This window comes from Molossus molossus, unplaced genomic scaffold (genome assembly GCF_014108415.1).
Source record: "Molossus molossus isolate mMolMol1 unplaced genomic scaffold, mMolMol1.p scaffold_m16_p_15, whole genome shotgun sequence".
Classification (NCBI taxonomy): domain Eukaryota; kingdom Metazoa; phylum Chordata; class Mammalia; order Chiroptera; family Molossidae; genus Molossus; species Molossus molossus.
The window spans coordinates 16,481,565-16,493,183 of NW_023425350.1; the positions used below are offsets into that span (position 1 = coordinate 16,481,565).

Genomic DNA, 11,619 nt, shown 5'->3' on the forward strand with positions numbered 1-11,619 from the left:
ACACCTACCAGCACCCCAACCTTTATGTGTGTGAGTCAGAATGCATCACCTTCCTCCTCAAACCTTCTCCCCCAGTTTCCCTTTCACAGGGGCAGGCACTATCATGTACCCTGAATCAAAGGAGTCAGAAACCTGGAGGTTATTTATGATTCTTCCTTCTCCCCACACCTCCAACCTACTATCAATTCAGTCTCCTATCTGAAGATCTCTACTCCTCCCCCAGTCCTGGCAGCCATCACCCTACCAACATTCTTTTAACAGCTTCCTAATTGGCCTCTCTGCTTCTGTTCTCATCCTCCTCCAATCCATTCTCCAAGTAGCCTGAATGATTCTTCTAAAACAGCTCTGACCATGTTGCCTACCTCTTCATAAAAATCTCTGATGGGCCCTGGCCGGTTTGGCTCAGCAGTTAGAGCGTTGGCCTGCAGTCCAGAGAGACCAGGGTTCGGTTCCCGCTAAGGGCACTGCAGTCCAGAGAGACCCGGGTTCGATTCCCGCTAAGGGCACTTACCTCAGTTGCAGTTTGTCCCCTGCCCTGGTTGGGTCGTGCGGGTGGCAACCACTCGAAGTGTCCCTTTCACGATGTTTCTCCCCCCCCCCCAACTCTATCTGAACAAAAAATGGGAAAATGTCCTCGGATGAGGATAAAAAGAAAAATCTCTGATGGCTTTCCTCAACCCTTAAGATAAACTCTAACATCCTTTATGTAGCTGCTTATAACCTGGTTCTTGACCGTCCCATATGCTCCAGCCACACCAAAGTTCTTTTGGTTCCTTTAGTCTCTCACGGCCAGGCTTTTGCTTAGGGTGTTGCTTCTCTTGGAACAACTATTCTCTGCCTGGGAAACTCCTACTCATTTTTTGGTTTCACCTTAAATGTATTTTCATTTCATATTTGGGTATACTTTCTCTGATCCCATGGAGGTCAGGAACCCTCCTCAATGCTCCCACTGTAGCTCGACCTTCCCTTACCTGGCACCATGCTCTACTGCAGGGGTTCAACCTTGACTACATACTGGAATCTTCCAGAGAGCTTTTAAGTTATATTGAGACTTAAGCTCCTCTCCAGACCAACTATATCAGAGGTGCAGTCTGGACACTGGTAGTTTTTGAAACTCCCAGGTGATTCTATCTTCAGTGAAGGCTGAGAGCCACGGTTTAGTAGATGGCTTGTTCCTACATCCCAGTGAAGACAGCACCCTGGGGCATCCCACGTGCCGGTTCAGGGTGAGGAGCATCTGTTGCACTTACTTGCCTGGGATTACAGGGCACAGAGAACGACACCTAAGAGAGACTTTAACCTGTGCGTGTGGCTGCCCACTCAGTAACTGAAACCTGATTGTGTGACGAGTGCTGCAGTGTGAAAGGGTGTGTCCAGTGTGAGGACCACTGTGAAGGGCTGCCTCTGTGAGCCTGCAGGTGTCAGTCCCCACTGAGCTGGCCTGTCTGAGTGTGAAGGTCACTGTGAACGGCTGTACTCTGTACGACAGGGAAGAACGTCACGAGTGGCCGAGTCCTGTGTGACTGAGCGGCGGGGACCCCGGCCAGGCTGCCCGCCCCGCCGCCGCCAGACAGAGGGAGAGGAAGGGGCTGGGGTGCCCCTCGCCAAGATGGCGGCTGGGGGGAGGTCGCTCTTCCGTCCGAGGGGCTGCCCTGCTGGCGACCGAGCAGCGGAAGCAGGAGGCGGGGAGGCCCGAGATGCCGCCGCGGGCGGGAAGCCGTTAGCAGGCCACCCGCTCGGCCGCAGGCCCGCGGTGCCCGCCCCGCCGCCCGCCGCCCGCCGCCCGCCGCGCCCGCCGCAGGGCGCACAGCCGTGGGCGGGCGGTGGGGGCGGGACCCGCACAAGCCGCCCAATCGCGGTGACGGTGAAGCCCGGCGCTCACCTGCCGGCCTCCCAGTCAAAGTCAAGGCGCTGGAGCCGGCTAGGAAGTTGGGAGTCGAAACCGGGCAACGCTATGCTGAGCTCCTCCCTGAGCCCCCAGAATGGCACCTGGATAGAGCTGTTCTTTCTGCTTTTGATTCTTGGCGCTGCCCTCTACTTGGGCTACTACTGGGCATGTGTGCCCCAGGTGGGTGTGGGTCCAGAGCTTGCACGGCGGGTTGAGGGTACTCAGGGGTACAGGGCAGCTTCCAGCTGAGGGTTCGAGCCCTTTATGGGAGCTGGCATGACGGGGCCTCCCGTCCCAGGTGAAATTTGACGCCCCAACCCCACCACACCCCCGCCCCAACCCCACCACACCCCCGCCCCGAGCTCCAGCCAGGCTCCCGCTTTGCTATTACCACCCCATGCAGAGTCATTTCTTTGCCTAGATTCTCTCTTGCTCCGCATGCCAGATGGGCCTTTCAGGTACCAGAGGGGTGCTGCTCTCCAGGACGTGGACAGACATTTGGGGAAGGGCGGGGTGGAAGGCATCCTGAAGTGTCAGGAAGATACGCACACTGTGTTTTCCTTTTCCTTTCCAGCAGTCTAGCTAAGTTTCTCTTGAGCCGCACTGAATAAAGGAGCCTGAGCCTATGGAGTTGTGGCTAACTCCCAACACCACCTCATCAGAGTAGGACCTTGCTTCTCTTTAAGGCTGGCTGAGGTTCCCCTCCTGGCTCAGGATTGATGGATAACCCTAAGTGCCCTTGCTAATTCAGCCTGTTTTAAATCCTAGGCTCTCCATGTATAGTGCAGTGAGAAAGTTTGAAGAGGTTGATTTTGATGAACTTGGAGATTATATTTTCACGGAAATGTAGATAATATACATAATTTACATATCTAGAAAAAATGGAAATCTTTTAATCTTTAAACTCTGTTTTAAGTAGCTGAGTCTAACAAGAAACCTATTGATTCAAGCCCTTTAAAAAGATCAGTAAGGGATTTTATGTTACCTACATTTTTCTGCCTTTCCAGAGCTTTCAACATGCACATGTATTTTTTATAAAAATAAGTCTGCCTTAATAAAACAATTTAAAAAATTCAAACCTGTTAATACCCTATAAATCTTACTTTATATGTCTGATGGGAAAGTCATTAATTTCATACCTTAACTAAACATTTTCTTTTGCTTGCAATAAGCCACACAGAAGTTAGAGACCTCTGCCACTTCATTTTCCTGACCCTTCCTTGACTTTCACATGCTGGTTAAAATGCAGGAAAAGTGCCATTCCAGAGGCCCCAAAGACATGGCATTTGGATTTTCCAGCATGGTAATGGACTGGTATGATTTATCCACAGTTACCAGTGGCATATTACTATTTAATTCTCTGGAATGAGTCAAGAAATACTTCACTATAGTTAAAATGAAACTAACCCACCTAAATAAAACCCATGACCTAATTTATTAGCAACTTATTCTACACTATTGAGAAAAGATTTAATAAACTGATAACTCAAAATCTTGGTGATTAGGAGGTAATATAGTACAGTGACTAAGAGCACACACTCTAGAGGTAAACAGACCCAGGTTTGAATCAAAGCTCCCCCACTAACTAGATTTAGCAAGCTTTGTGACCTTTGACAAGTTACTTGACATTCAAACCTGTATCCACAGAGGGATCACATTACTTATCTCAAAGAGCTGTTGTGAAGGTCACAGGATATAATCATGTAAAATACTTAGCACAATGCTTGGAACATAATGAGCACTCAACAAATTTTATCTACTAGTATTAGTGGTAATATAACTATTATTAATTCTGCTTTGCCTCTTGTTTGCTGTGTGGTTTTAGGAAACAAGTTAATCTCTGTGAGTCATAGTTTCTTCACTTATAAAATATGCTATTTTACAAAGTTGAGCTTAGCCTAGTGCCTGCATATAGCACACAATGAATCACAGGTGTTATTATTCCAGAGCTTAAGAACCAGGGTGCAAGTCTATCTCACAACAGTCACACTACCAGTCTGGCCTCTCTGGCTCATAATTTACCTCGTTCCCTTTGAGCACCAAGACTGCAGAAGAGATAGGAATCTGGTCCTCAGATTCCTTAAGGCCTGCACAGAAATGCAATTTCTATTTCTGGAGTCTGAAATCTTTTGGCTTTCTACAGCGTACTCCTCCTTCATAAGCTTTCTATGTGACTAGTCCTTCTCATTCACTTGGTCTGTCCAGAAGAACCAAGCAGAGGTGCTGTAAATCAAGGTGGAGTGCCCTGTTATCTCATCCCTTTACCTTCTCCCTGGCTGGCATGAAGGAAGAGAAAAATCTATTCACATGGGGATTATTCCTCCTTTAGAGTATGGCCTAACAGCAGGGGCCCCACGAATGAGAAAATGAGGTGCTGTGGCAGGAAGAAGCCCTTCAGCAGTGAGCACACAGTAGGGAATAGGAATATGCAACAATGGGGTGCTCAAATCAGGGAGCCAGTGCAGCCAGAGCTAGTTTTAGGAAGATGGCAGTGTGGAAAATTCAACTGCAAGGCAAAGGTCACAGGTTGAATGGTGCTGCATTTCTTTAGCCTCCACCTGGGATCCCAACCCTTCCTGCCGAGTCAGCTGGGCAATTTATCTATATTACTTGCTCTCTGCAGAATGGGGTTGGGCATGGATTGGCTAAGTGGGGGAGTCAGCACTGTCAGCTGCAGCAGCTCCCAGCCTGGTTCTGAGTCAGTGCAGGGTCAGTTCTGGAGAGGTGCTACTCTAGGACTGCAGTTCTTGGGCCTCTAGCTGGACTATATTAACAGGTGACTTGGCCATTGCAGACTGAGGTATGCTAGATTTCTCCTCCCCAGCTGAACACGTGCCCTCCAGGCTGGCCTCAGAGAGGGGGTCATTGGTGTTGAGCACCCCCACTGGCTTGGCACAAAAACCAGGGGAGTGAGGCAGATTGTGTTGTGTTATTATTACAGAGGCCTCAACTGGTGACTGGGTCCCGGTTTCTGGCCTTCCTGGAGCAACACTGTCCAATCACTGTGGAGACTTTCTACCCTACACTATGGTGTTTTGAGGGGCGGCTACAAACCATCTTCCGAGCCTTACTGCAGCCTCGGCTTCTAGTCCCTTACTGGAGGTAAGACGGGACAGAATGGGGTGAAAGCCAAGCTGCAAGTATATGGCTGTCCTAACTCTTTAAAATGAAGGTAATCTTTGCCCTCATCTACCTCAGGGTGTTGAGGGTAACGAGAGTGGCTAGATGGAGGGTTATTTAATTGCACAACTGTGAGGTAATCAACCTTCTATGTCCCCATTACACCTTGTTATAATCTTGTTTTCCATAACATGCCAATGGGAACATGTGGGAGTTGTTTTGGTGGGGCAGGGGTAAACCTCTTAAAGTACATGGAGTTCCTAATGGTATCTTTGCTTGCCCTTTTCTCCAAAACCACAGTGAAGTCCTCCAAACCCCAGATGGAGGACAGCTCATGCTAGACTGGGCTGGCCAGTATGACAGCAGTCAATACCTTGACCCTGCCACCCAGCCCATTGTATTACTGCTTCCTGGTATTACAGGCAATAGCCAGGAGACATATATCTTGCACCTAGTTGACCAAGCTTTGCGGGATGGTTATAGGTAAGGATGGGCACAACCCAGAGGAGTTGGGTGGTATCTGAGAACTGGTAATAGGGAGCTCAATTCAGACTGACAGCTATGGGGAGGTGATGCTATATGAAAGGCATCTTTTGACTGGGGTCTTTCTGAAAGCTGTCAAAGGGGAGGGGCCTTTAGGGAGGGTCTGGCTAAGATGTACCTGTGTATGCCACAGGGCTGTTGTATTCAACAACCGGGGTTGCCGTGGTGAAGAACTGCTGGTGAGTACCCTCCTTCCTCATAACAGCTCTTCACCCCACTTCCTTGAGAGATCCTTCACTCTGGGGCTTTACTTCCTTATCCCTCTATTTCTCTGTCTTCTGGCCAGGGCCTCCCTCCCTACCCAAAGTTCTGGTTTGCCTCAGACCCACAGGGCCTTTTGTGCCAGCAACACTGAAGATCTGGAGACAGTTGTGAACCACATAAAGCACCGCTACCCCCAAGCTCCATTGCTGGCCGTGGGCATCTCTCTTGGAGGGTAAAGGCTGCCTGGGTTTAACCCGAATGTCCAGTCCTCCTTTGTTTCTTTCTGCCTCCATGTCTGCTCCCCACTTCCTCTGTCCCAACTCACTAATGCAAACCCTTCTTTCACGGTCACTGGTCCAATCCTGCAGGATATTAGTGCTGAACCACCTGGCACGAACAGGGCAGGCTGCAGGGTTGGTGGCAGCACTGACTCTATGTGCATGCTGGGATTCCTCTGAGACCACCAGCTCCCTGGAGACCCCACTCAACACACTGCTCTTTAATCAGCGCCTCACTGCTGGGCTCTGCCAACTTGTGAACCGGTAGGGTCTTGGCAAGTGGGAAGGGGCAGGGTAGGATGGCAGACATGCCAGGTTCTCCCAGTGCTTGGGTTAGTTCTGTATCTGGGCTTTTTCACTCATGTAGTAAGACAGAGGCTGGGGGCTCTGGGCCAGGTCCAGGGGTAGACCCAAACCCATGCTCTCTTGCAGAAATAGAAAAGTGATGGAAAAGGTGGTCAATGTAGACTTTGTGATACAGGTATAGTCTTCCAACCATCTCCCTTCCACCCAATTATTTTTTCAGTATCTTCCTATTCCCTATCCATATCCTAGCCTATCCCACCCTCCGCCATCCACAGGCCCGCACAATCCGCCAGTTTGATGAGCGCTACACAGCTGTGGCCTTTGGATATCAAGACTGTGTTGCCTACTACCAGGCAGCAAGCCCAAGAACCAAAGTAGGTGCCATTCAGATACCTGTGCTCTGCCTCAATGCAGCTGACGACCCCTTCTCCCCAGTTCATGGTGAGCACCCTGAGTCTTGATGCTTTAGGCCACAAGGACAATGGGCCATGTGGTGCAAGTGGAGAGAGCCTGGGTTCTCAGTACAGGTCTGGGCTCCTGACCTCTCCAACGCCTCCTCCAGCCCTCCCACTACAGGCTGCCAAACAATCTCCCCATGTCGCACTGCTCGTCACGGCCCAGGGAGGCCACATCGGCTTCCTGGAAGGGCTGCTCCCCTGGAAGCACTGCTACATGAGCCGCTTGTTCCATCAGTATGCCAAAGCCATCCTTCAGCACCCAGCAGAACTGCTTGGCCTCGGGGCTCCCTCACCTTCTGAGGGAGGCAAGAGCTGACAACAGTGCCATTTAGGGTCTCAGTTCAGTCTTCTTTATTAAATATCAACTTTTCCTGTTGAACAGGCTGAGGTTCATTTCCCTTTTCTCAAGGCTAGGGTAGGCCATCTGGGAACTTACTGTGTATTTAGCCTGGCTGGCTTAGAGCTACTCAGCTGAACCCACAGAGTTCTACTGCCTGGGTCTTCCTTTCGCCCCTTCCTTCCCAGGCTGGTGCTTGCCCCAGCAAATGCAAGAGGCTCATGTGAAGAGCAACTGGCCACAGGTTGTGAGGGGGAAAATAGACTATTTCTGCAGGAAGGACAGCAGTAACTCCAGATTCTGGGGCCATCTTCACATATTTCTGGAGACAGGATAAGCTCAACTCTGGAGCCTCTAGTAGAAAAAGAAAAGGAGGCACGTGGTGTGGCCTGGGCTGTGGACACCACTGTCCTGGATGGATCCAAAGATGATGAATGCAGGGTTCTCAGAACTCAGTTTCACAGGACCACAGTCAAGCTTTGACCGGGAAGGGCAGGCAATTCCTGTCAAGTTTCATCGGAAGCCACCTCAGCTTGAACCCAGGTAGAGGTGGAGTGAGCAACGGGGTCCGGATCTCCACTCTGGTCCAGAAGGTGGCAGAGTCCCAGACCCCTGACTGCCTGGGAGCAGGAGGCTAAAGAAAACCAGGAAAGGCACTCTGGAGCAGCAGGATGGTCATCACAATAAGCCCAACACATAGCAGCAGCAGCAGCCACACAGGAACGCTCCCTGCAGGGGAGGGTGAGGGAAGAAGTCAGTGGGCAAAGGGGTTTTACAGATCAAAAAACAGAACCCTCATCCAACTCAAATCAAGGAGAGGGCCGATGGCTATAAACAAGCAACCCATTCTCTGCAGCAAAGTTTGCTATAGCTAAAGGTTGGGTGGTACCTGCCCACCCCAATGACTCACGTCGTGAGGGTAGCAGGTGCAGCTGGCAACGACTATCTACAGCCACAGAGAACAGGGCAGTTTCATGGGACCCAAGGAGCTCTGGACCACGACCCTTCTCAGGTAGAAAGGCCACATCCGTCACTACAATGCCATGGGCCTCCCTCACGTAGTAGAGGCGCTAGGGACAAGAGGAGAACAAGTGAAGGAAGGCTCAGTTGGAAACATTCCTTCTGGAAAACATGCCCCCTGCTCCCAGAAGGCTTTTCCTCTACAGAGGGGGCCAGACTCTGTCCTGTACTCAGAGTAGAAGCAGGCCTAGAGTCCCCACCCCAAAGAGTCCTCAGGGCTGTGCCCACATCTACCCATTGTTACCTGGAGAGAGAAAGCTATATAGACGGCAACAGATCCAGTGACTGTGCCCAGACCGAGGAAGGTGCCCGATTCACTGCAACAAACAATACAATGTTCATTGTCCTGGAGACCTGTGCAGCAACACTCATTCACCAACAACAGTCCTCAGGGACTCCTTCTGGAGTTCCCCAGCCACCCTCACATGCAGCCAAGCCAGCACTACCTGACACTAAGGCAGGAGATGACTTCATGGCCACAGGATTTGGTCCGAAGAGGCAAGAAAGTAGAGCCATCCCAGGCTGTGAGGTAGCAGGGTGGGGGCTGACGCAGACGCTTGTGAGGAATCTGCACTGTGAAGAGTCGCTGCCCAGCAGGCTGGTCTGGAACCTGTCCAAACCTGGGAGCCAGGTGAGAAGCTGTTCAGCTCCTGGGGCCTGCTCAGCCCTCCTCAAGAGTTTGTATCCTCTGGCACTCTGGTCAGAGCTGAGGTAATACCAGCTAAGGCTACAATCCTCCCCAGCTTCTCCCAAGTCTTTCCCCACTCCCCTACCACACCTAGGTTGAGCCTCTTTTTAGCCACCCCCCAGGATCTTCACACCTGCAGGCCTGGTAGCGGTAAGGCGTGTTAGAAAAGGTGGGTCCATTCTCTTGCCAGTGCAGCTGTGTCACCAGCTGATCCTTCTGCCACACGAAAGCCTTAAGGTCCCAGCCCACAGTTACCAACTGGTCAGGAATCAAGATTCCAAGGAGGGACAGTTAGGAGATCCAATTACAGAGCAAGCAGCATAACCACATACTTTCTCCACCCTCTCACCTCCTCACCTTGCCATCAGGCCCCAAAGCCAGGTCCTCAATCTCCCCTTCGTGAGCTTTGAATTCCAGCACTTTCTCTAGGCTGGGTACCTGCAGCCAAACCAACATCATGGTTAGCCCAGGTACCCAGCAAGAGCGTAATGATCTCCACCCTCTTCTCTTCTAATGGCCACTCAGTGCCGACTTCACTCACAAGTTCCCAGAACCCACGTTGGGTTTCTCACAGTTCTGGCCCTGCTACTGACACACACCCTCCCTAACCTCTTAGACCATACCTTCCAGACACGAACATAACCATCTGTCCCTCCAGTGGCAAGCAGGGTATTATCGTGGTTGTAGCATACAACTTTCTGCAGTGGATCAGTGCCGAAGTCTGTCTGCACCGACTGTAAATTCTCCACTCTCAGTCCTACCCCCTCCTGGTGGGTTTCAGCTCCAGATTTCTTCTCTGTTGGGGCTGCCCCCTTTCTTTGCCGAGGCCCCTGCTCCTTGGAATCTGTAATACAGTCCACCAGATTCCAGGCTTCTGTAAGTAAGTAATACTGGCCCTCTACACGCCTAGTGAACATCAGCTTCCCACCTGCTACCTTAACTCCACTTCCAGCCCCACTTTTTCAGAAACCAAAATGAGAATGATCTTATTAATTTAATCTTTTCCCCAAAAGCTAGACAGCCTGCTTCTCACCTGTCTTCTCTGCCTTGTTTTTGCTCTTCTGCTGGTGGGTCTGGAAGCGCAAGAGCTGACAGTGGGCATCCTGCCCTGCAGCAAGGATGTTGCCGGCCAGTGCCAAGTTCATAGTAGCCCGTGTCTCTGTGTCATGGGAGTGTAGCAAGGAGGCGCTCAGGCGCCCATTAATCAGCTCTAGCTGCAGAAAATGCTGTGAGAGGGAACCAAGATGAGCAAGGTTCAGGGGTGCCCAGAGTTTACCTCAAGGGCAAACCTGCATCCTATGGTCTGATACCCTAACCCTTTGCTTACCGCACTTTATAATTCACAAGGCTTTCTCCAAACCCCACCCCCACCCCTTTCTTTGAACCTCACAAATCTGTACAGCAGGCAGGGTTGGGATCATGACCTCCAGTTTACAGAGCAATTGGGTGACGCTTAAAAGAGTGAAGAAAACCTAGCCTAAGGGCCAAATGCAAGGCTGTGGCTGCTGTTGAAAGGCAGTCAATGTGGCCTCCCCGGAAAAGGCTAGAGTAAGACCCCCGGGCTGCTCTTGAGATCAAGCTTAAGCGCTGACGCAGCGCTCTGGACAATTTTCACTTTACCTTAGGAGTCTCTAATAGCCCTGTGATTAAGTTCTCAGCTGAAACTCGCGTCGGGATACCCAGCTTGCCGGGGTGGGTAGGGACAGGATCTGAAACTCCCTGAATCGCCCTCAGCCCATGGTGTGACCCGGCCTGGCGGCCCTGCGCTCTTACCACTCCATTCTTTATGCCCGTCTTGGCGGCGCCTCCTCCGCCCGCAGCGATGAGCAGCCCGGCGCTGGGGTCCACCTGAAGCGCGTACAACGGGAACGGGGCCCGGTAGAGCTCTGGCGCCCGGCGCCGACCCATCCCGCTCGCCGCGCACTTCACTGGCGGCACCGCGGCACCCGGGACATGCCACACCCGGCCTTCGACTCTTGCCCCTGCCGCCGCTGTTGAGCTTGATTCGGTCGCCGCTGGGAGGACTCCCGACCCCTCTCACACCCGGGGACTTGCCCAATTCTACCCACACACAGCAGTTGGAGTCTCTGCCCCGGGCCGTTCCACCCGGTCGCTGACGCTTAGTACGCAAGCGCTCCTAGGCCGCTCTCCTCGCGCAGGCGCAGAACCGCCAATACGCGTCAGCATTAGTTGGTCGCCCGGCGACCGACCAACTCCAGGATTCCGTTTTCCGCCCCCATTGTGACGTCAGACGCCGCCATCTTTTTGCGGGGCGGAAGCAGAGCGCTCTTGCATCGCCGGAACATCTTTGGTGATTCAGGAGGTGTGGGATCTAATGAAGGTTAAGGGAGGTTAATAAACCTTAAATAAATCCTTGGACTAGGGCTGCCTACCTGCAAGACAGATACGCACACTTATACAAGCGCAGCCTTTACGTTTTACTCCAGAGGAAGTGATTTGTCCCAAGTTCTCACACTGGAAACGTGACTGTCTCTTGCCTATTTATTTATTTATTTTATCCTCACCGGAGGACACCCTTCCAATTTTTGTACAGATAGAGTGGGAGGGAGGGAGAGGAACAGAGAGAGAGAGAGAAACATTGATGTAAAAACACTGATGAGTGGCTGCCACCCGTACAACCCAACCAGGGCCACAGACAAACTGCAACCAAGGTACGTGCCCTTAGCGGGAACCGAACCCCACCTCTCTGGACCGCAGGCCAATGCTCTAACCACTGAGCCAAACCGGCCAGGGCTCTTGTCTCTTAATTGAGGCAG

The 11,619-nt window shown here is 51.7% G+C and overlaps 2 protein-coding genes across 2 annotated transcripts; one reads left to right on the plus strand and one right to left on the minus strand.

Moving 5' to 3' along the window:
• Positions 1-1,941: 1,941 nt before the first annotated feature.
• On the plus strand, positions 1,942-7,135 carry ABHD1 (abhydrolase domain containing 1). The gene is made up of 9 exons (XM_036263373.1): positions 1,942-2,068; positions 4,830-4,990; positions 5,309-5,491; positions 5,685-5,730; positions 5,875-5,987; positions 6,124-6,297; positions 6,466-6,514; positions 6,615-6,780; positions 6,902-7,135. Exons 1-9 carry the CDS (start codon positions 1,955-1,957, stop codon positions 7,111-7,113), a joined length of 1,218 nt encoding a protein of 405 aa, XP_036119266.1. The 5' UTR covers positions 1,942-1,954; the 3' UTR covers positions 7,114-7,135.
• On the minus strand, positions 7,129-10,966 carry PREB (prolactin regulatory element binding). The gene is made up of 9 exons (XM_036263372.1): positions 10,616-10,966; positions 9,876-10,068; positions 9,466-9,686; positions 9,200-9,280; positions 8,976-9,100; positions 8,601-8,774; positions 8,399-8,471; positions 8,045-8,204; positions 7,129-7,863 (listed from the first exon to the last, which is right to left on the minus strand). Exons 1-9 carry the CDS (start codon positions 10,748-10,750, stop codon positions 7,769-7,771), a joined length of 1,257 nt encoding a protein of 418 aa, XP_036119265.1. The 5' UTR covers positions 10,751-10,966; the 3' UTR covers positions 7,129-7,768.
• Positions 10,967-11,619: the final 653 nt, after the last annotated feature.

What these genes read in the sequence shown, in the direction of transcription:
- ABHD1 (XM_036263373.1), top strand. Translation starts at nt 1,955, where the DNA reads ATGCTGAGCTCCTCCCTGAGCCCCCAGAATGGCACCTGGATAGAGCTG. An exon ending in CTTCTAGTCCCTTACTGGAG is followed by an intron (nt 4,991 to 5,308) that starts GTAAGACGGGAC and finishes CCAAAACCACAG; the next exon opens with TGAAGTCCTCCAAACCCCAG. An exon ending in GTGGGCATCTCTCTTGGAGG is followed by an intron (nt 5,988 to 6,123) that starts GTAAAGGCTGCC and finishes CCAATCCTGCAG; the next exon opens with GATATTAGTGCTGAACCACC.
- PREB (XM_036263372.1), bottom strand. Translation starts at nt 10,750, where the DNA reads ATGGGTCGGCGCCGGGCGCCAGAGCTCTACCGGGCCCCGTTCCCGTTG. An exon ending in TACCGCTACCAGGCCTGCAG is followed by an intron (nt 8,775 to 8,975) that starts GTGTGAAGATCC and finishes CCTGGCTCCCAG; the next exon opens with GTTTGGACAGGTTCCAGACC. An exon ending in ATCTCCTGCCTTAGTGTCAG is followed by an intron (nt 8,472 to 8,600) that starts GTAGTGCTGGCT and finishes TGTTTGTTGCAG; the next exon opens with TGAATCGGGCACCTTCCTCG.